Below are 24609 nucleotides of genomic sequence, written 5' to 3'. Positions count from 1 at the left end.
AGGAGACCAAGGTGAGGTCCCAGATTGGATGGAGGCATGAGACCATGTGATGTGTCGGCAGGGGAGGAAGGGCTGAACTGGAGAAACAGGCAGGGGCTTGAGACGTGTCAAGGAGAACGAGTAATGGAGTAAAGCACTGACAAGGAGAAATGTGCAGTGACTGATTTCCATCGTAAGAGATGGAGTAATGCTCTGCCTTCTACTGAGATGGGCAGCAGGGAAGCAAAGATAATGCATTCGTTCCACCTGGACAGAAGGTGTTGACTTGCGTTAAAGATTCAGTGATAGGCTCATGACTACTTTGAAGGTTTGTGTAATATCAATAGGCAAAATAACTATCATCTGTAACTTCAGCAAACACTGTGTCGAGCGAAGGGCAGGAGACATAGTTTTCGTGGGAACAGCCTTGTCACAGCTCTCAGGGAGCATAAAGCCAGCTAGAGAAGACAAACAGTAAACAAGTGAGGAAGTGACACAATTACAGTTAGTGGTAAATAGCATAATTAAATAAAACAGGGTGCTCGGGGAAAGAATAACAGGATAGGCCTGTCCAGGAGATCACCTCTGAGGAGGTGACATTTAAGTTGAAGCCTGAAGACCAAGCATGACGAGGGAAGGGGTGACAGACCAGATGGAGGTCACCGCAAGGACAAAAGACCTGAAGCAAGAAGTGTGCAACAGAGGAGTTTATTCTTAATAAAAAGTGGGACAATATTGCCAGACAGGCTGTAAAGAAAATTAGCAATTAAAATGGGAGAGGCAGGTGGCTTTGCTAAGCTTTGGAGCTAACGTCCTAACAGGCATCTTAATAAAATTATTCATCCAGAGCTCCAAGGCAACAGTAACCAAAAAGTGTATCTGAATACTGTATAATTTGTTACATTCCTTACAATCAAACTGAAATCAGTTGCCTTGCCAGAAAAAAAGTGAATAATTGACATAATGCGAAGGAAGGTCTTTGAAGAGTCTCATTTCACGTCAGGTTTATCAGCGGGTTAATCAGCGGGCTCATAAGACAAGTTTTAAATACTCGTAAGGAAAAATGTATTCTGTGCTTCAGTGTTCAATTCTTCTGTTGTCAGGGAAAAAAAGAATAACGGCAAGTTTTCAAAGTTGCACTGTTTAAAGAGGTATGTTTTACCCCGCTTGAAGAATTTGACACTTATTATTGTTATTGCAGTTTTTGACATCTCACTGCACTTCTGTGAGATTGGAGAACTTTACAGTTGAGCCAGTTTTCTTCACCGCTGTGCCATCGAGAAAAGTTTTAGTATCGTAGTTCCCTGGGAGAAGGGCCAGGTAATGGATGGATAGAGTGTGACTCAGACGGTGTGGAGTCCCGTAAATAAGACAGGGGTTCCGCCCCCCTTGAATAACAGGAGTGATGTGTGACCTTGGGTTGTGTGCTACGTAAGCGGAGTCTTGCTCTGCTGTTAAAGCATGGTGCACTTTTCAGGTAGTAACACATCACTGTCTTGAAACTCACAAGTAGGACAGGGTTAAAGGTCAAGGCTAATTTTTCTTTTTCTTTTTTTAACTTGTTACATAGTAGAGAAGACGGGATTAGCTCAAAACCCTCGGCGTTGACGTTTATCCTCCCCTCTTGTCCTTTTCTTGCCTGCCTTGGTAACATCCTCGTCAGACTGGGTTAGAGACAACAAATACAGCCTGGGAATTTCTCCAAGGCAGTGTTTGTGTGGGGTTGAGTCAGCCTCCCGCATGCTGGGAAGAAGCAGCAAGCGTCCTGATAGCGGTTGTAGGTATTGATCACTATTGGTCCAGTCATCGCAGCTTTCATCTTTCCTTCTCTCTTCATTTCTTTTCTTTCTGACCACAAATATGTTCAGGACCCCATTGCAGTGGAAGCTGCCCTTTCTCCTGGTCACCCCCTAGGTTCCTCTGTCTCCCTGCTCACTCTCACACAGCTTTCCTATTTTAATTATCGGTGTTTGCGGCTGTACGTCCTCATCACTGTGAGACATGAAACTGCGATCCAGGTCCCTCAGTGACCTCCTGATTCTCAAACCCAGTGATGTTGGCCAAGCTTTACCCTTCATCTTCCTGGAACATTCAGTAGTCGTATACCCGCTGCTTGCCTAGGACTGTGCTAGAAGCTGGAAGTACAGAATCGGTGTCCAGACGGAGCTTCCTGTCAGTAGGGGAGATGGGCACAAAACACAATCGCAAGACAATATGATGAATGCACTGATTAAGGTCTATACAAACCGTGGTTTAATACAAAGAGGGTCAGGCATGTTTTGTCACATACGTACAGTTTTTAATGGAGAATAAAAATAAAGGGAGCAGCCAGTACTCACACCAGTCATTGTTGCTGAGATCCGGTTAATTCCCTCTCCATGTGTTCTATAAAGAGGAAAAGACATATTTAAAATAATTAGCTAGGGCTTTTCCAGTGGAAAAGACTACAGAAGTGCATTATTGCATTATCCGAGCAGCATGTGGTTCCATCCCATCACTTTGGCATAATTCGTCACATTTGTTCCCGGGGCCAAGGTACAAAGGAATTAACCAGAGTTACTGAGGGGGCCAGGGATGCCAGTGTGACCTCGATAGAAATTAAAGCCAAGTTAACTTTGAGTGAGTTGGCCTATTCCATTCTCTTTAATATGGCTCAGCATTATGAACTCCCATCTCGTGTCACTTCAATTCCATTCAAATTAATAAAATCTAATTCATTTGAATAGGATTCAAAGTGATTTGATTCAACTCAATCAAATTACGCGTGGTGGAATCAGGCCTTGATTGAAATCTATTAAGTTCAGTTCAATGAAATAAATTTAAATATTATGCGGGGGAATTAATTTTTAATTAATTAACATTTCAGTTCAAGTCCATTTTGATCTGAACTTCAGTTCTCCATTTCTAAATTTGGACCCCATTCAAATTAATAAAATACAGTAAAATCCAATGTAATTCCGAAAGATACAACATGGGGTTAATGAACTACATTCATTTCTCCTCAGCCCTAATCAAATGAGTTGAGTGACATTCAATCACAGAGAGGTAAAATGTTCACCTTGAACTATCACACTCAGTGTTTACATTGTAACTTCAAAATGATGAATTTTCCCAACTTCACATCACTTATCTGCAGTGTGAACTCTGCAAGACTTTTTGGGGGATTCATTCTTTGGTGAGTTTTTTTTTTTTTTAATTAACATAGAACAACATAGAAGTAGGTGATTGGGAATCAAAAGAGAATAATATTGTTAGCCAGTTGAATAATCTGACTTCACAAAAATTATAGGAAACTTGCAATGTAGTCACTGGTATCTGTGAGAATGCCAAAATACGTGATTTTTAATTTATTTTTAAAGGTCTTGATGAAAGTAGTAAAATAAAGGCATTTGGACTCAGGATCATGGTTATGAAATTGCAAAAGAAAAATGTTACACTAACTAGATTCTTCTGGAAAAAGAAAGTGATTGGGAATTTAAAATGGAGGTGAGACTGCAGGGAACGCCATATGACTTGTTCATATCTTACCTGGAAAACAAGGTCCTGGACTTGTATCCCAGTGGGACTCAGGCGCCGCATCTCTGTGTTCTGTGACTAAACCCACACTGTTATTTCTCCAAGTCAGTGTACGGCAGGCCTGTCTGGCTAAGGAGTGTCACGGCACTAGTGACCACAAGCCAGATAAGAGCCTCAGATGAATCTTCTCCTGGGGAAGCTGGGAAGCCCTCCCTGTTCTGACTGATCTCCCGCCAGAGGGAAAAGACACCGAAGCAGGCACTCCGTGACTTTACCTCTCAGCCCTCATCTTTCCCTAAGCATCCTGAGACTTGTACTGCCACGGTCCAGTTTTTGGAAGTGATCGCAGAGGGACAAACTCCACGCACGGAGGAAGACAGGCTGCCTCTGTTTAAGCCAGAGGACTCTGGAGCTAATGGCGTGTTCCCCCTTCCAATGTCTGGGGACGAGGGTAGCTATCAGCTTTAGCTCTTAGAGCCCTGGAACCCTTGGACTGTGCACATCTCACACTGGTTGAAACAAGAATTCTGTCCTGCTTCATCTTCCAAACTACAGCTGTCAGATTACCTGCAGGGCTCTACTGTAGCTACAGCACCTTCAAATTTCCTCTCTGCTCCAGCCTCGCCTGGAGCTCGTCGTGATGTTTCAGTGTCTTCTTCTCTAGGTCATTTGCATTGGAAGGAAGGTTCTCACAGGTACTGAAATGCTTGGCACATACCATCTACAATTACATCAGTTAAAGGTGTCTTTACTTAGTAAGCACATTATCCCCGTTTGTACCTTGGTATGGATGGAGTATTGTAATCAGGTCAGAGTGGTCCCCTGACATTGACTGACGAAATAGAGAAAAATGACTTATGGTTGCCATGGTAAAGATGGAAGAAAAGAGGAGGAAGTGGGAGACTTTTCAGAGTACGGTCACTTTAGAAAGAGAATCCTGCACTGTAGCGGGGCTTCAAAAGCCAGAATGCTACCAGACAGCAGGGAGGGCGGGGAGGGGGGGCTGTAAGGAAGCCGCCAGCAGGGGCCACTAAGCAGCGTGTTGAAAGGCAGGTTTCTGCAGCAGCTTGTACCTGTTCTATTTCCCCTGCTAAAAGGCCCCCTGCGAGTCTTGAACAGAATTTGTAGATAACCAGATAGTCACAGATACAATACAACTCGGTTTCATCAAACTAAAGTGATGCTTTTAAGTTTTCATTTTGGAGACTATAAACCCTTGTGGTCTTGTTTTTAACATCCTCTAGAAGGAGATGGAATGGAACTAATTAAATGTCCCAGTGACCATACTGGGTCTTATTGTAGAGTGTACCAGGATAACATTTATGTAAGCAGATTATCAAGTTACCTTGTGTAGCCCGGAAGTTCCAAAGAACACATTGTGAAAATCACAGATATATACCACGTTTCCAACAAGAGGTCCCTATGCATTTGCCCTTGTGTTTCTCAAACAACTTCTTGTTATTGGAAAAATAGCAGAAATCTGTTGGTTTCTTAAGTCTTGGGAAGGAGGCAGCCTCTTGTCTTTCTCCTTTTCCCAGTTTAATCACCTAAACCATAATAAACCCTTCACTGTAATAAAGCTGGATCTTAAGTGAGTACGGTATAGTGATTATACTTAATTCAGTCCATATCTGCCTGTTTTAATACTGGATGCGTCACTTTGATAATTCAGCTTCTTAGAATATGGTTCCTCATTCCCTAATCTTATCACCATGATTCCACCTACTTAATAGTGTTAACAAAACTCTTCATATTCTGAGGTTAGAGACATTCTTAACCTCTTACCACTGGGTAAATAAATGATTTCTTCTCTCATCACTTCTTATTCTTGTCTTTTAAAAAAAAAAAAAAATCTTTTCATTTTTTATTGCTTTGAACTGCCTTCCCCCAAAGCCAATTAACAAGTAAATAATGATTTGTAAAGCAGAAAGTAGTCCTTCATTAGCATAATACTGGAATAAGACAAGTCTCTGCTCAAAGCAAACTGAATCATTCTCTTGCTGAATATAAAATGTCCACCAAATTAATAATTTATTTTAATGATAATGATTTCATTTAACCACTGCTAATAACAAAGGATGCAGTTTGCTTTGCCTCTGGATTACGTTTTTCTGCTTGGCATGCTTCTGTCCATGGCATACGTGGAAACAGCTCAGTAACACGTTTTGTGTTCCGAGGGAGGAGAACAAAATAGCTAACCCGGAACATTGGTGATGTACGAGTAAGTTAAAGTATTGTGATTTAAGAGAAAGGTAGGGGCTGGAGAACTGGGAAATTGGGCTACTCTTAGCTGGCCACTAGTATGTCACCTCCTTGCAATGAATAAAGGACATGTCATTGCATATCTTCTCTTTGGGTCCTGTCCCAGTGTCTAATAAGATCCCTTCCCTACATGGAACTGAGGGTGTGCCATGTGAGATCAACTCAGAGCCTGGGTCCATGCAGAGCTTAGAGCTGCTACTGTAACACCTGTGGCCCAAACATCTTGACAATGAGACTTCGTCTCTGGGGCGTCTCGGTCCTCCCAGAAGGTGCTGTTGGGAATCAGCTGGCTCTCGTCCCCATGTCCCCTCCGGCCCATTTCTCAGTGTCATGCTGAAGGACAGGCTGGTAATTATCTTCCTGCTTTTACTGACACTGTTCTGACTTTTATGAAGACTACTGAGCCAGTTTTTCTGGTTTGCTATTTACCATCACTCTCTATCATGAAAGCAGAGCAGTGTTCGGTTGTTTCTAGTCACGGAGAGGAACAATCAGAAATGGAGCTGAGCTTCTGAAGTATCTTGGCTATTTGAGGTACAGACAGAACAAGGGATCTTCCGACCAGACCATCCATTCACTCCCGTTCTTCAGGTGTCTGCTTTGTTTTCTCTCCAACATGAGGTGTGTTAGTGTCCCCGAGTCTCCACAAACAATGGCCGTGACCAAAATTCCTTTGAGAAAAAGAATTTAGCGTTAGCTTGAAGAGAAGCCATGCAAGGAACGCTATGATAACTGGTCAAGGTCATGACCAGTCTACCTTTTCATTCCTAGTCCGAGCTCAAGGTGCCTCTCCCCTTTCTTGTAGATGGAACTCCTTACACCTGGTGGGTTGGCAAAGCCAATGAGAAGCACCACTACTGGGGCGGCTCCGGACCCGGGATTCAGAAATGCGCCTGTGGCATCGAACGCAACTGCACAGACCCCAAGTATTACTGCAACTGCGACGCGGACTACAAGCAGTGGTGAGTGTCCCGGCCGCGGGGACTCCTTCGCGAGAGACAGGCAGTTTGCCACGTGCGGAAAGAATAGGATAAGAGGGTAGAAAGGTTTGGCACTAACCTCGCTGACACCTGTCAGGAGCGTGTTGACAAACATAAAAGCAGAAAGAGGGCGGTGCTACCAGGGTCTGCATTTAGAGGTAGACGGACAGGTAACTGATGTGTGCATCTATTATTCCAAGAGGAAAACAGCTTCGTATTGTAAACTGTGCTTTGGCCGGGGCAGGGCACGCATGTGCACGCAGGGGCGTGTGGCCACAGTGCACAGGTGAGTGCGAACACCTGGTGCAGCATCTGCTTGGATCAGCTGGACTAGAAAGAAAATGGGGGGGTGGGGGGGTCGATCTCTGCTGTTGTCTTCAGCAACCGTGCTTCCCGGCCTACTTTTCCTTCCACGCCTTAAACTGATTATAACTCTGATACTAACCAATTCAAGAAAGATCTATTCCGGGCTTCTTTCATCCCGCTCCTGGTTTTGTCCTGCTTCTCCGTGGGTGGCATAAATTGGGGCCCAGGACAGTTTTAATTACTTTCCAACGTTATATTGAATTACTGACCAAAACATGAGAAGCAAAGAGAAAACTTAAGTCCCAGGGGCGCAACCTCCCAGTCCCGTGATTTTCTCATGATCCAGAAAGACTACTCATGTTGTTTTTCTCTTTTTAATGACCGATGAATTTAGCATTTTAACTCACTAGACGTAAATGTTCAATGTAACGCTTAAACAACAGACCACATGTTACATGTTCTTTTGTAAAGAACTTAAGACTTAGATTAGGCATTTCTTCCCATGAGCAGGAGTAAAATCCACAGAAATGGAGCTGGAATAAATAAGACCATAGCTCAGAGAAGACTGGGTCCCACAGCAAGCCTGTGGCCTCCGAGAACAATAAGCATAGTTCAGTAACAACAGATTATGATTGACTGTTTGCAAAAAGAGTAAATACCCACAGCCAGGGCCTGAATCCTAAGTAACGAGCTTGGTCTCAGCTAAGTGCCCACTGCCAGGTAATTCCTGGCCTCTCCTAGCTGCACTCAGTGAGCTGTCATCACATCTGAAATCAGCAATCCCAAAATGGAAGCAGCAGTGAAGGCAGGCCACTCAGTGCTTGCAGAATCTCTGCTTGTAGAATCCTTGGATGGTTGTGTCCTGGCCAACATGAGTACATCCATGGGGAAATGGAAGTGAGGCAAAAGTCCATCCACCCAGCCTTTGTGTCTCAATTACTAAGCAGTTCCTCCTGAATATTAGAAAGACCAGTCAAATACTGTACCCCACTATGCCCTATTCCACTGACCCCGAATGCAATTGGCTTGTCTACGGGGCTTTTCTTCCTGGGCCAGAAATAATCCAGGACCAAGGTTTACAGGCAGCAGAACCTCTGCAGTGTTTCCAAGGCAGAAACTTAACATTTGATTGATTGGGTCAGCTTACTATCCAACAACCACCTGCTACATCTGTTTGAATATTTGGAAAAATCATCATTGTGTAATTTTTCATTGTTTATAGACAGTTGCATCTAATCTTCTTAACATTTTCCCATGAAACATGTTCACTTTTACTCAGAGTAAAATACTTATACACATTCTCATTTTTCATGTTGTTCAAATAATAATAGTGAACAATTTACTGATTCTTAATTGCATGCCAGCCGTTGTTCCAAGTGCTTAAATGTATCACGTCACTTAAATATCACAGTGACCCTTATATGTAGGGTCTATTTTGTCCTCATTTTACACATAAGGAAATTAAGGCCCTGAGAGGTTAAGTTACTTACCCCAGGTCACACGGGTAACGTGGTAGAGGCGAGATTCAAACCCAGGGCGGGCAAACTCCAAACTTGTGCCTAGATATTACACAGCAAGACAAAAACTGTAACATTTTTAACATATGCACTATATACAATACAATTTCATTGTTCCAATTTTTTATTGTGATAAAATACACATAACAAAAAATTTACTCTTACGATTTTTTAAGTGTGCGGTTCTGTAATATTAAGTATATTCATTTTGTTGTGCAACCATCGCCACCCGCCATCTTCTGAACTCTTTTCATCTTGCAAAACTGAAACTCTGTCCCCATTAAACAATAAGTCTCCATCCGTCCCTCCCCCAGGCCATGGCAACCACTGTTCTTCTTTCTTCCTTTATGAATTTGACCGCTTAGTACCTCATATAAGTAGAATCATACAGTATCTGTCTTTTTGTGATTGGCTTATTCCACTTAGCATAATGTCCTCAAATTTCTTCTATGTTGTAGCCTGTGTCAAAATCTCCTTCCTTTTTAAGATGGAATTATATTCCATTTATGGATAAGCCACATTTTGTTTATCTGTTCATCCATCAATAGACACTTGGGTTGAGTCCACATTTTAGTGGCTGAATAACGCTGCTATGAACATGAGTATACAATTTTATTTTTTATATCGACCTTTACGCACCTCTTGGGTGGTCCTGATTTTTTAAAATCGCTAGCTTTGCTTTTATATTAAAAGTAATTTAATTGTAAATAGGTTGAAGTTATTTTCTAAATGTAACCTGGTTTTGAATCCTAGTTCTGTGCTTGGTAGCTCAGTGACCTTGAAGAGGTTGCAGAAACTCTCTGTCACTGCTCCCTTAGCCGAAAATTGAACTGGTGATAGTACCCACATTATATGGCAGGTAATGAAGTTTAAATGAGAGGCTACTCATCAGTGAGGGCACACATCTAGGTGTCACTACTTACGTCTCTTGTAATGGTTGTCGCTGTGTCCAGTAAGCCCACCTTGCACTCCACACACAGTTGTCTCGCGGTCTCCTGGCTGTGGCCTCAGAGCTGTGCAGGACCACCTCTCTCAGCTCCTCCACTCTAGCCTTTGCCCGGGTGCCCTCTTGCCATGCCTGCTGCTGAGGCCGTTTCTGGTGAGATTCTAGTTCTGCTGGCTCCACTATCTCAGGCTGTCAGGGTCACTGATGCCCCTATGGAAGGGAAAGGGCCCCCTGTTGTCCCCAGCACCATAGAAATTCCGTTCCGTCTTCCATTGAGACTCCACTGAAGGCTTGGGGCTCCCAGAAATATGCCACCTAGAGAAACTTCCATCTGCTATCTGAAATAGCCACTCAGAGGCCACAGGCAGGGCTGCGCCCCCCGAGTCCCTGCTGAGCTCCCAGCAGCCCTTCCCTGGATGTCAGCCCTGCTCTCATGAAAGATGCACCTCGGGCATCCCTGAGCATTTGGATCTAAGCTGGAATCCAAAGGAAAAAGAACCCCTTCCTCCCCGTCCAAATCCTGGCCTCAGTTCCCAAAGGAGGAACTTGTGTTTGTCAGGCTTATTGATAGTGTAAATATGAGTTTCCTTTTAGGATAAAACTCTCAGCTTAAGCCGGCCAAAGAGCTGCGTCAATCCCCCTGGCCTCGAGCAGGCCATCACGTAGCCTGTTTTGGGTACTGGAGCTTGTCGGGGACGTTTTCCCAGTCTCGGTTCAGTCTTAGCTGACACCTCCTGGGTGACAATAGTCTGCCCCAGTGTGTGCAGTGACAGCATCCATCCAGCTTTATTCCACAGCCTCTCCTCATGACGTGAGGAGACGTCAAGGAAGCCGGCTTTTTAAGGCGATTTAGAAATTGCTATAAACACTTGACCATGTAGTATTTAACTGAACCCCTTGCTACCGTGTTTCCCCGAAAATAAGATCTAGCTGGACCATCAGCTCTAATGCGTCTTTTTGAGTAATAATTAATATAAGACTGGGTCTTATATTAATTATAAGATATTATAATTATAAGATATTATAGTAAAATAAGGCCAGGTCTTATATTAATTATTGCTCCAAAAGATGCATTAGAGCTGATGGTCCAGCTAGGTCTTAGTTTTGGGGAAATATGGTATATGGCATGAACACAAACAAATGTAAGTGCTAAGAGCTTATTTTTTATTTTTTGAAACAGTCAAACCAAAACAAACCCAAACAGAAATGTCTATTAATAGAGCTTGAGATAATTATACTGTTGTTAGGCTGTTAAAGAAAGGAAACAGCTATGCGAACACTTTTCGTAGAATGATAGCCATGGTGAAAGGCAAACAGCCAGGTGAAAGACGGGGTGTCTGATAGGCTGGTTCTTTAGAAGTAAATACAGATCCATAACCCTTACAGATACGTAGACAATTTCTGGAAACTGTACCAAATAAATGACTAATAACAACTAACACAGTGGACTAAGGGTGACAGGTCTTACGGAAGACTTGTCTTTATTCCATTCTGTGTCCTACTACTTACCCTGGGAATTTTTTATCCTGATCGTATGTAACCTGTTCAATTTTTTTAAAAGTGTCTAAGTCGTTTAGAAAACTGAAAAAAGCAAGGGTCCCCACAGGCATCCTGTTACATAATAAAGCAATATTAAACTATTCTCTTAAGAAAAACCGGATAGGAGAATGATTTTTGACAACAGAAGGGCATCCCAGTTCTCGATCCTGCTGACCCCAATGATGGGCTGCATTTCCAGGAAAACTGGAGGCGGCCTGTCCACCGTGTCGTCCAGTGAAGCTGAGACTATCCCTGCCGTTAGCGGTGCAGCGACATGCAAAATAGGTTTTCTCTCCTTGAGCTGAATTCTGTGAAATTCATGTTTGTGCTTTTAATCCTTCTGGGATCCCACTTAGGATAGCAATCCCTTTACATCCCGATATAACTCAGGCTGAATATCTCAGTGGTCTTATTCATGCATATTATAAGAATATGATGTTATGAGGAGAACGAACAGCAGTTATGAGGCATACGCTTCCGGTTGCTAAACCAACCAAAATAATAGTTGATATTCAAATACACGTATGTGTGCACGTGTAAAATGAAATTATTAGAATGGGTAGCTATTGATACATAACTGGTCGTGCCTTTTTGATCTCATGAAGGCTATCTTCATTATGTTAAACTTTGTTACAAAAAAAGAAAAAAAAGAAAACTTCTCATCTGAATTCAGTTTAGCCCCAAAGCATGAGATTCCATCTCAGAGCCGTGCCAGGCAGATTTCAGACAGGCCACGCAGCCCCATGCATTTTACTCCTCACTCTGCTGATGTTTCCTGGCCGGATTCTCTCTACCATAAAGTTGACTCAAGGATGTCTCTCGAAAGTGTAGCAGCTAAGCTCATTTAGAAGGGTAACTACTTTTCAATATGTGGGTCAGGGCTAAGTGCTGAAGGCAAGGAAGGGCTTTTGCTCTTTCATTAGACCTCACCTTGGGATATGAACTAGGAAATGTAACGGTGGCTCGTGGAGATGGATGCTAGATCATCTAGCTCAAGACAGAAAGCAGCCCTGTGAGTTCAAAGACCCACTGGCAGTGAGGACAGGGAACCGTCTCTCCCAGTTTCGGGAAAAGCGTGGAAATGATCGATTATCCTCTGTCTCAGGGATATTTTGGTGCCAACTCACTTGGCGCAGGATAGAATCCTCCTGTCACCTCTTGGATTGTATCATGACAGAAAGGTAATTGGGCACCGGAGAAGATGTCAGCAACGTGTCAATATGGTTTGACCACTGGCCCTAAATAATACAGATGACAGCCAAGGGAGAGGGATTAATCAGGTGTGAGTCTGTCAGATGTTCGGCGTGAGCTGCAGGCTCCCGAAATAGATACATCCTACCAACAGAATGCTAAGTGGACTTGAACAGAATCGATTATTTAGTGATCTTGAGAAAAACAGAAGATCCAAGAGAGCTCAATGAGAAAGCACAGTTCATTTCCCATCAGCATTCCTCTTCCCAACATGCTTTCAAAAGAGGGAGATCTATTATATTTCCTGGAAAAAGAAATTGCATTCTTCCTTAAAATCAATAATGAAAAAAGGATCAAATTAAAAGGCATGTCGTTAAATTTAAAGTGAAGTGCTGATGAATCATTTTCCAAGCACGTTATACTTGTGGGTCATGGGGAATGCCACACGTGATGCAGCCCATTTGTTGGTTTGGGTGTTTATTCCGTGTCCCACGGAAAGACCAAATCCATCACACTTTCCGTACCCTGCCAGCCCCCTCTCCAGTGCCGTTCACCGACCCCTGAGCTTTTGTGACTCTGGCTTTGCTCTTCGTTCTAAATCTCAGTTCTGAACCATGTTGTGGCAGCCTTGCTACGTAACTTCCAACTTTAAAGCTGCCCCCATCCTACAATGTTTTAATGGTGATTTTCACCGTGTGGCTTCCTGTAAATTAGAATCACCTATGAAGCATTAAACATTACTGACCATCAGGCCCTGCCTCAGAGTAATTAAATCAAAATCTCTGGAGATGAGGTCTGGCCACCCTGGATTTTGCAAACTCTTGAGGTTTCAGATGTGTAACCAGGGTTGTGAGCCACTGATTTGGGGTTACGTTGCACTGCACTAAATACGTATGTACATACATACATACATAAGAAAGAGTGGCTTAGACAAGAATAAAGTTTGTTTCCCTTTTTGTAAAAGAAGCCCACACTCCTTCCACCAGTCTACCTGCTCTAGCATTTTTAGGGTTTGACCACATCCTCAGGAGCCAGGAAGGCTTCTAGAGCTCCAGCCACCACATTCACGTTCCAGGTGGAAGCGAGGCAAGAAAGCCTAACTTCTCGCTCTGAAAATGACTTTACACACTACTTCCATTTACCCATCATTAGCTGGAACTTAGTTGCATGACCACATCTAGCTGCAAGGACAGCTGGGTCATGTAGCCCTTTAACTGGGCAGGAATGTACCTCACTAAAAATGAGGGTTCTGTTACCCAAGAAGAGGAAAATGAGGAGTAGGAAGCAACTGAGAGTTTCTGTCCCCACTGTACATTCTTCAAAAGGGCCCCACTTTTGGACATGCTGTTTACACACCTTCAGGAGCTCTCTGTTACCTTCATGATTAAATCCAGACTCGTCCAGTGACTCGTTGGAGTTCCAAATCTCTCCTCACCTGGCCTTCTCAGCTCTGCCTCACTCTACATGGTGGCCACCCTAGAACACTTGTGCCTTCTGTTCTGCATTCTGCTGCAACTGATGACAAGGAAAAATCAGGCCACCTCTGCTGTTTAATAGCTGAGTGACTTCAGGAAGTCACTTAACTTTTCTTATTCAGTTTCTTCATCTATCCAGTGAGAATAATATTACTTACCCATGGAACTTTATAAAGACTCATACTTTTATGCAATTTTTGTATTATTTTCTTAGGCTTCTGTAGTTCAGAAACTTGCAAGACACGTTGATTAACTTGCCCAAGTCCACACAGTTAAGTGGTGAGTGGGACGAACAGAGGCAAGCTGATGCTGGAGCCCAAGATTTTAGCCATGATGCTACCTTTCCTCTGGAGAGAAAGGGGAGCTAGTACAATGGGGCAGAGAGCTGAAAATAGACAGGGAAGATGTATCAAAGTAGGCATCCAGGTGCTACAACAGCTCTTTGAGAAAGAAGTAAACAGCAGCCTGGGACTGACCTCCAGGGACCCTTGTGGGGAGGGCCGACGAAGGTAGACAGAGGGAGAGTTATCAGCACCTCTCAGATCAGAAAGAAACAGAATTTCTGTGGAAATTGGAATTGATGATGGAGAGCCAAAGAAGTTTCTAGAAAGGATATGGAAAGAGAACAAAAATGAACCATTCAATGCCAAACTCTTATTAAATTAAGATACATAAAATTGCATCAGTGTTGTCTTCAAAGTGCCAGCGTTTTAGTGAGTTCAGAATATCTACGATGTCTCTATTTTCCCCAGTAATGCTTAAGCTCCTGCCATATTTCTTTTCTGCAGCCTCCCGTTGTGAGTAGTACCTATGGGGCTTCTCACCAGTCTCATAACCACCGTCACCTGAAAAGGACTGAGCTTCTTTTTCTGTCACCTAAGTTTTCCTGCACACCATCAGACTTTGCAGTACAGTTTTACTCTACTATGAATTTTCTGCCCTTACAAAAAACAAAACAAAACATAATTGCCCTCATTCATTGGGAACCTTTTGGAGATACAAGAAATTCTAAGAAGTTAATTGTGAAGCTATGCACTTCACTTAAACTACAGATAAACTAATTGTATTTGTTAATACACTTTATTTTGGGGGGCAGTTCCAGGTTCACAGCAAAACTAAGTAGGAAGTACAGAGAGTTCCTATCCTACCCACCCTCCTTCCCCCGTACACACATGTACCGCCTCTCGCACCATCAGCGTCCGCCCCCCCCCCCCCTGAGTGGTACATTTGTTACAATGGTGGACCTACACTGACACATCAAAGGGCCCCAAGTCCATAGTCTACATGAGGGTTCACTCTTAGTTTTGTCCATTCTATGGGCTTGGACGAATGTGTAATGGCATGTATCCACCATTATTGATAGCATAGCAGTTTCACTGCCCTAAAAATCCTCTGTGCTCTGCCAGCTCCATCCTTCTTCCTTGTCAATCAGTCGTCTTTCCACTGTCTCCATAGTTTTGCCTTTTCCACAGTGTCATATAGTTGGAATCATACAGTATGTAGCCTTTTCAGATTGAGCTAATTTTCTTTTAATGATGAAAAAAATGTTAATTCATACATGGAAGAATTTAGGGATGTTGACATTGTGGAAACAAATACATTGAATTATCCTCTCTTTGAAGTTTAAATCAGTTGCGTTTGTCCTTTGAACTGGCTATACCTTCTTCAACTACGATCCTAGTTGAAAGTCCAGTATGAAAAGGGATTAAAATGGAGCATCTCGAGGTGAAGGGAGGGAGCAGTTAAGACCACCACCAGCGTGCATCCCCCATCCATGACCCTCAACAATGGACGCTGAAGACGTTTATGAAACCTCCAGCGCTTCATGAAGCACGGCATTCAAACCACAAATTTCAGAGATTAGCACTTTCAAATTTTAATGAGTTTATAATAGGACTTTAATGAAAATGCCCTTTTTTCTTCCATAACAAAATATAAAAAGCAGTCCCTAAAATTGTCAGTGTATTTGATCTGTTTGATTTATGCTTTTTAATCCCTTGGCATATGCTTCCTTGAGTTCATGGAAGATCTGATATTTGCAGTCCAAAGATATTCCTAATAGTCAAAATTCAAATTAAATTAAAATTAACATCTTTTTACCTGTTGAATACATTAAATCACTAAGATCGGCATGCAGTTGCATACTTTCCACATTAAAATTAAAGTTTGATTGATTGGTATACAAATTATAGTCAATGAAAAGTCTCTATAATCGTTGGACCAAAGTTTATCTTGTGAAAATTTAGGATAAAAAATGAGAAAGGGGGAATAAAAGATTTTATAAAGGAAAACTAAGGACACCGGGGAAATCTACATGAAGAAAATAGTTTTTTTAAGATACTTTGTGATTCAAATTCACATAATAAGACAATGGAGTTTTTGACTCTTAAGACAGGTTGACATATTGAAAAGTGGTTTTGATGATTTGGAGTTGTCTGAAGACTATGTTTCCTCTCTAATTTGAATTATTTATAATTCCACGGTTAATTACATGGAGTAAAACTGAATTACTAATAAATGTCAGAGAAACCAATTTAAATTGACATTCATCTCCAAAGTCAGCTTCTGTGTAATCACTGTAGATTTTTCAAGGTTTAATATTTACTATAATAAAATAAGACAACTAAACTGTATAGATTAGACTAGGTAGAAAAAATTCCTTCAAAGTGATGAAACGTCCATAAATTCTATTTATTATATTTAGATATAAATAGATAAAGACGTTTTTTAAAAGATTCCCGCTTCTTGAAGATAACTTGTTTTAAGCAAGGAAAGTGGATAGAGTTCTGTTTCCTCAATAGTTATTGTCCTACCCCTGGACCTTTCTCTTAATCACATCCAGCCTGAGGTGGCGCTGGCAATCTGTGTCACACTGAGAATCCTTCTGAAGGTCTGGTTCGAATCGTTGGGATACTGTGGACATCAGTAGCTAACTGGGGGGGCGGGGAGAGGAGAAGGTCAGGGGTAGAAAGAAGAAGGCTTCGAAAAATACAATACTCGTAAATGTGATTTCCAATATCGTGGAATAAGGGAAACAGCTTTTAGACTCAAAAGAACTGGCAAATACAGGCTAGTAAATTGGCTGATATCGTCATTGTTTCAAAACACATTTCTGAACCCAAGTCATTGCTTTGCTTTGCACACATTCATTATCGTCAGAATTTTATGGCGTGAAATAAGCTGTGTCACCAGTAAACTTTGAAATGCTAAACTACAGACAGCTCTTTTCCTGATCCAGAAATCGCTACTCATGCTGCCTGGGGAGTTTTGTCTTTCGCACACAGTCAGGCTCTCGGCCACTGCTGTGTTCTCCTCTTAAGGAATTTCCTAAACCTCTCAAGTCAGTCTTTGTCCAGCCTGTCTGTCTGTTTTGCGTAACCTGTATTTATGCAAGAGGTTATTGTTCTAAATGGTTAATTTATGGTTAATTTATGTAGGCAGTAGTTTTAGTAAAGCAATACTGAATTTTGTCACCACCTGGTTGTGTGGCCTCAGAGCCTGCTTCTTCACCGGGTCTAGTGGCACATAGTCAGGACACAGTTACTCCTCCAAAGCACAAAATGAACTGGTGTGTTGCTTGTTTCTGAGATTCTCTAAGATAATTGGCCTCGTTATCAAAATTTACTAAGCTCTCAGTTTTCAAAATAACCATACAGTGGGAGGTAAGCGTACGGTGATAAGCAGTAAGTGAATTAAAACATGAAAGTTACACTTCCAAAACCAGAAGCAATCTGGAACGTCTAGTTCAAGGCTTTTTACCCAAGAGGGCAGAGGAAATTACAGCTATAACTATAATTACCAGCTCTGGAGTCGTGAACTTGGATGGAAATAATGACCTGTTTCTATGAAATGGCAGGGATATGTGTCTCCGAATCTATGAATACAACAGGCTCTTATAGGCAGCTTGTAAATGAAGCCCAGAAGACAAAAAGCTTGTTTTATGTCCTTTTCATAATGTGTGTAGTACCTGTCCCCCAAAACGTGACTGCTAGAAATACAAATAGATTTGTAATTTATCCAGTTCTATTCTTGTTCGTTTACCAAAAGCCTTTTCCCCCTCCTGTTGCATTTAAATGCTCAAGACATTCAGGATGACTTATTTGGTGTAATGAATTTTAGAGCTGACTTTGGTAGAAAACGGAGATATGGCTTCGGCCATACGGTTTAGAAGTTAACATTGACGAGTAATCTGATGTGCGGTCATTCTTTTTATTTCAAAGATGTGGATAAACATTTCTTTAAATTCAGCCTGAGCATTTTTCAGTCATCTGTATTTATTTACATCAGCTCAGAATTGAATTCTCTGCTACCTTTTGATCAAGTGCACCTTGAAATTGGGTAACTGAAATTGTGTGCAAAATTATGTTACATCAGGGTTGAGAGCGAATACATTTTGAAGTATAATTCAAGGTTACTGACTAAATTGTATCCTTCTATATGTTTAGCTCCTTTTATAAATATCCAGCGAATTTTTTTTATGTTCTTACCCTTATCGCTCTGGTCATATATTTTGCAATTAAAAGGCAAGCTTCATTTTAGAATAATATTTTTCATTTAATATGTTATGGAAAAAAATCTTAGTATACCTTATTTTTTTTAAGTTGTTTCAAAAAAATCTATACATTCACCTTCTCCACTTCATTTCAGTGGTCCAGGACCCCTGTGGATACTAAAATCCAAGGATGCTCATGTCCCTTATATGAAAATGGTGTAGTGTTTGCCTGTAACCTCTGCACACCTACCCATCTACTTTAAATCATCTCTGTGTTATTTATAAAACCCAAGTAATACACCTAAGAAATTGCCTTTATCATACAATGTAAATGCTATATAAATACTTGTTATACTGTATTGTTTAGGGAATAACAACAAGAAAAAATGTCTGTACATATCAGTACAGATACAACCAACCATGCAACCATCGTAGGACTAACTAAATAGTACGCATCAGCAAGAACATAGCTTTTTATTTTTCAAGTATTTTTGATCCCCGGTTTGTTGAATCCATGGATATGGAGCCTGTAGATATGGAGGGCCGACTGTTTTTCTCCTTGTCGTCAATATGTGTGTCTGGAAATCATGTGTATGTGGCAGCATGGAAGACATCAGGCTATTAGAAGAGAATCAGCATAACACTTGCTATAAAACCTTATTTTTATTCCTCACTTAGCTTCATAAAAATCTTCTTTTAACTTGAATCTAGTGAGAGCTCAACTGAAAGTGTGCTTGTTGGGAGGATAAGAAAAAAATTGCAAACAAATAACTACTCCTTTCTTGTACTCTTTAAAACACATCTTGATTTTTTTATATATATAATTGCACTAAAATACCTAAACAAAGGACTTCTATCTTAACTCATTAGATCTCAATAATAAATGTATTTAAAAAGCAAAATTTTTAGGGAAAGCAAAATAAATCAAAAAGATACAATTTTACATGCCTGATCAGGGCACACAGATCCAATCTCTCTTCTAGGGTTGTATTTTTATACATTTTGTTTTTATACTCACCTATTATGGACTAGTGGATTTTGACCTGTTCCCAAGGGTGAGTGGGGATTGTTAGAAAGCTGTCACTCAGATATGGCTTCATCTGAAAGGCAGAGAGGGGCTGGTTGTAAAAGAGGGTAAGATAAAAAAAGACTAGCTTTTCATTTGCAGCATCCTGGGCTATTAATGCAAAACAGAATAAACAGTTCAACATGGAACAATGCAGGGCACTATTGAGAGGGTCTCCTGGAGTCAGTTTTGCTTCATTCAGCTATGAAATGACTCGTATGCGTTCATGTATCTCTCCACTCCCTCATTTTGAGGATGTAATAAATACGTATTTCTCCTTTTTCTCCTCTTTCTTCAAATCTGTCTTTTGGAAACAAAATAAAAACAACAGTGCTGCACCCCCACACCCCGTGGTAATCAACATGGGTCTATTCAGTTAAAGACTCTTGACACTCAACAAATTTGAGGGACCCAATACTCAAAATAGGAAACACGGTGGCTGACTTCCTGTTTCCTTCCCTCTGTACCCTGAGTTTCATAAATGGAGCTCTGCAGGCTTCAGGGCTCCTCTGATACAGAAAACAAAACGAGACAAAAGAGTAAATGAATGAGTTAGCACAGGCGTCAGCAGCCATGGGTGATGACAAACCCATTGCTCCAGAGTGGGGGAGGTATCAGACCACAGAGTGGGGGCTGCCTCAGCCTCTGCCAGGGATGTTTGTGGTGGTGAGTAGGCCCCGCCCATTCCTTCCCCACTGGCAGTGAGTCCCACCCACCTGATTTTGCCCCAGGGCTTTATTCTCAGATCCCTCACTCTGACTGTAGGAAAAATCAGAGGATGGACCAGATTGGTCGGTTTGTGAATCCTGTAACCAGCTACCTTTAGTATGTTTTTGTTCTTATTCAAGTTTCCATGCCCTTCATATTTTCTCACAGAGATCTTTATATTGCCTCCCACCTTCCCACCTACATACGTTCATCCAATGTAACACATCCAAAGTGCAAGGGTTGCCTATGTTATGACCAATGCTGAGCAACACACACTCAGATCCCATTAGGGGGTGACGTGTACAGGACACAATACAATCAGTGAGGCACAGCTGGAGGGTGGGTATTACCTAAGGCCACTGGCCACATGAACCCTCAGCTAGCTGTTCTGATAGCTTGTTTCTGTCTTGTGATGACGCCTTTCTTGCTGGCACCTATGCTCTTTTTTTCTTTCCAGCTTCCATGGGCCCTACCTTTTGGGAAGTAAACCTTCCTTCCTGGAGCAGACCCCCATGTTTCAGGTTCTGTCTAAATCCATTGGACGCAAACAACAACTCATGGGTGTATATCCCAGTTCTCTGTTGAAACACAACCTCAAACGCTCATTTCCTCAGCCCCACTGAGGTATTGATGACTTTCCTAGATTTTTTTACCCCATAACTTGGAGACTGATATTTTAGCAGTAATCAGGAGATCAGCGGGTTTGGAATTAGAGACTACGTACCGTTTAAATCATGCTGTGTAATAATGGTGATGGCAGTGACCACAGTGGTTACCATGAACCGGCACCTACGGAGCACCAGGGGCCGTGTGTCTTTACCACAGGTGACGCTTGTGACAGTCCTCAGAAGTGAGGGCGTTGTTCCCATTCCCCAGGCGAGGGGAGTGAGCTTCAACAGGGGCAGCCCTCTTGCTGTTTGTCTTGCAGCTTCAAATTGGCAGCTTGGTCGTGACCCCATATCTGACTCCAAATTCGTTGTATTTCTACAACTCCAGTCCCTGGATAGGGATAGAAACTGTGAGCTGTCATTACTGTTTTCTTTTCTTGCATCAAATGTCCTTTTCTAAATGTCCTCATCAATACATCGATGTTAGCATCAAACACAATTTTATGTTACCAAAGAAGAGGGGGGAGGGAGAAGCAGATATTTTACTTGTACTTAACTAAAAAGCCATGTTTTAAGTCTATGAGATAAAAACAGTCATGAAATCTATCTGACCCTCTAGCAATTACCCACATAGAATTTTGTGGTCACATGGCTGTATTTCAAACAGGGAAACTCAAACCATGAAAAGGAGGTATTTAAGGGCATCGAGATAAAGAATGAAGGAGCTTATAAAATATCACGTTCTGATAATAGTAAAGGTGACTGTCCATTTGCAGTCTCTCTCTCTCTCTCTCTCTCTCTCTCTCTCAGTGGGTTTGTAAGGAAAAGTAAATAAATACTCCTTTTAAAAGGTTTTTTTTCTTTTCCAACTTGGGTCTGAGGGTTATTTAGTTTAACCTGATTCACCTTTACTGTCCTTCAAAGCTATAAATTTTGCTTTTCCACACAATTGCTTCAAAACAAAGATCAGAGCTTTCCAAATCATCCTTGAAGCAATTTAACACCAAAATTTACATATATATGTATATGTGTATGTGTGTGTGTGTATACACACACACACACCCAACACATGTACACACACACACACACACACACACACACACACACACACACAGTGATTCAGACTTTCTTGCCTCTGGTGGAGAACACAAAATGCATACCAAAACTCAACAGAGAATGGTAGGTCCAAAATGATTCTGAAAACCAACTTCACTGAGAGTGAGTTTCTAAACATGAAATAAAATCTTTTTAGAACGATCCATGAGACAAGTAAATTTTCACACCATTTAACTGTAAGTCCCAATAATAGTCTTAGTTATAATATTTGAGGACCAAAATAATGGACAAATGTTTCCTGATAACTCCTAAGGCAGGTTGCCTGGAGAAAAATCATTAAATCGTACATAGTTGGCGATCATCCCACCCGAAGGTCCACCCTTCGTAGGAAACTTGTGCTCGCCATTCCACCCAGGTGCTCCGGACACCTGTCTGGATATGTCTCCGTGTCCGTGCAGCAGGTCACAGCACTGATCAGTGTGTCGGAGGCTTTATATCTCCTCTGAGTCACAATTGTCTTCCTGTACCTTAGATTCAGTCATTCTAACCCTGCCCAGAGCAGGAAAAAATACAAAAGTACAGAAAGCATAGACTTCTTATTTCCCAGCCTTTCAAGTATATGAAAGCTACTGTGAAGTCTTCCTTAAAATGTCTCCAGACTGAAAAGCCCCAGTTCTCATAGCAATTCGGGATTCTTACTTTCCCCTGATACCATCATATTTGTCGCTGTTCTCCTGATTATGGCAACCACAAATAAACACAGACGTTCGTGTACGTCTTGATTAAGGCTGGATACTGTAGAACTATACACATCGTACTTTGTTTCGGGCACCATATCCTGCAGTGCATGCCAAGAGGAGATTACCTTTTTATACAACTTCATTTATTTCACTGCTGGCAAAGATGGCATTTTTGTGTAAGTCTTCTAATCATTTTTTACATGAAATGATGTCCAGTCGTATCTTTCTATTCTCTACTTTGAATTTAAACCAGAAACTTTTCCACTTAATCCTAATGGATTATATACTGTTGTTTTATTATTCCAATCGATTTCTATCATATTACTCTTGCTCTGAAAGCTGTATGAAAATGTGTGTCAGTTTGGCTCATCTGCAAATTTCATGAGTATGCTTTCTCTTCCAAGTTGCTCATAATATTAAGCAGAGAAAGGCCAAGAACAGACACGTGACACATACACCAAGTGAAGTTTCTCTCCAGCACGCTCAGTAAGTGGAAACTGCAGCTAACATCTCCATCATTCACCCGTGTCCAGCCAAGATCTAACGATTGGCTCAATCACATGCTTTTCTGGAATGAAGATATCCTCACTGTGGGACTTTCCCGGTCTGTCAATCTCCTTGCACAATAACTTCTAAAAGTCCCCCTTTCCATTTCTAAATGCTAATGGGTCTTCTGTTTAATGGAAGACTGAGCATACTGGCTTCTCATTCTCATTTTTTGTTCTTCCACCATTTTGAAAATCAAAACAGCATAAAAACTTGAGTCTTCAGAAACATGTAGGGTAAAACAATGAAATGTTGCCCGTATTGGTTATACGCAAGCTACGTTCGCTCGTATTACCTAATACCATGTTTCAGAATACACAAGTAGTAGTATGTTTATTCTGCATTAATTCCCGATTTTGCAAGATGTTTGTGATACACAAAGCACGGATGTTTATTTTAAAACAATTAAAAGGACATGAAAATGACAGCACATGGAAGAAGCAGGATTTGGTGTTTCTAACAAGACCATCTGCCTATGGGCAAGATTGTTTTAAATCCTAATTGAAAAGAAATAATGTTAAGAGACATATGCCCATGTTTGCAAGCTGAGGGAAATTGACAAGTGTCTGTGTTGAGCCAGTGCTAAAATTACAATCAGTAATTTCCAGTACCTTTCTGGTCTGCCATTTGTTTTTGTCAAATGTGCTTGGAATTTTTTAAGAATCCATTCCCCATAATTACTTGTGATAGGCCAGTACATTTAAAGGGTTGTAGGAGGGACACTCAGCAATTTTGCAAAGTGAAATACTTTGATAACAAATTCTTTCTCCCTTTGCTTCTTCCCAGTGTAGGCGACATGGTGTTTATAGCTCAATTTGTTGATAATCCTTCAAGCTACACTTTTTTTTAGGCATGGCCATTATAAATGTCTTCTTCCATTTGGCCTTGGCACTGCTTGGAACTTGAAATTGCTATTTGCTGCCTGCCAATTACAGAATAATTTAAGGTTTGATGCTTCCAGGCATAGTTCTTGAAATACACAAAAGGAATATATTAAGGTGGAATGCATAATATTTTCTCTGCATTGCACAGCTTCAATAGATTGCATAGAATTATATCCAAATTGCTAAACAAATCAATGGGAAAAAATTCTTTCCTCTAAGGAGGTGCTTTGTAATGGTTTTACTATTCTTTCTTTCTTTGGGAAAGAGCGCAGCAAATATTTTCAAAAAGATTCATGTTATTTGCCACTGACTGATTTGGATCTATGAAAATGGGATGGTGTAAATACAGATAAAATTTTAACATAGAATTTAAATTTCTAGGACACAAAGCAAGAGGGTGATTTTAAAATCAATTTGGAATAATTGAGAAGGAAGCAAAGAAGAAAGCTAAGTTTCCTGCATCTTTTCAACTCTAAAATGTAATAATTGGTTCTTCATGGTGTATTTGTATCTAAATTACTCAGCATTTACAGAGCAAAGCAGGGAAGCTGTAAAGAAAAGTAAATTTGTGGTTTAAAAGGGTCAAGTAAAATTTGAGGACTTAAAAAGTTTTTCATTTGGGATAGTAGAAGGAAATGTGCTGATTACCGTGAGAAGAAGAAAAAGAGAAATGAGTTATTCATGTAAGCCTGCCATCTAATCTACAACATCTGGAAGGTGTTTAGGCAGAGTTTATTATCACACACACAGAAAAAAGAAAAAAAAGAATCCTCACAGCCAATCACAAACATGCTCAGA

The 24609-nt window shown here is 41.2% G+C and overlaps 1 protein-coding gene and 1 long non-coding RNA gene across 2 annotated transcripts in view; one reads left to right on the top strand and one right to left on the bottom strand.

Moving 5' to 3' along the window:
- The window catches only part of CNTNAP2 (contactin associated protein 2), a 1478782-nt gene that overhangs the window by 1170656 nt on the left and 283517 nt on the right, over positions 1-24609 (top strand). The window contains exon 14 of the mRNA XM_074316028.1: positions 6563-6719. Within this exon, the coding sequence (XP_074172129.1) occupies positions 6563-6719 (157 nt within the window). The remainder of the gene's footprint in view (positions 1-6562; positions 6720-24609) is intronic.
- LOC141567563 (uncharacterized) lies at positions 764-3647 on the bottom strand. The gene is made up of 3 exons (XR_012490323.1): positions 3508-3647; positions 2319-2364; positions 764-2149 (listed from the first exon to the last, which is right to left on the bottom strand). It is a non-coding gene; the product is annotated as an uncharacterized LOC141567563 (long non-coding RNA).

This window comes from Rhinolophus sinicus, linkage group LG11, assembly GCF_036562045.2.
Source record: "Rhinolophus sinicus isolate RSC01 linkage group LG11, ASM3656204v1, whole genome shotgun sequence".
NCBI classification, from domain to species: domain Eukaryota; kingdom Metazoa; phylum Chordata; class Mammalia; order Chiroptera; family Rhinolophidae; genus Rhinolophus; species Rhinolophus sinicus.
The sequence above is the reverse complement of the archived record's forward strand: the minus strand, read 5'-3'. Positions and strand labels throughout refer to the sequence as shown.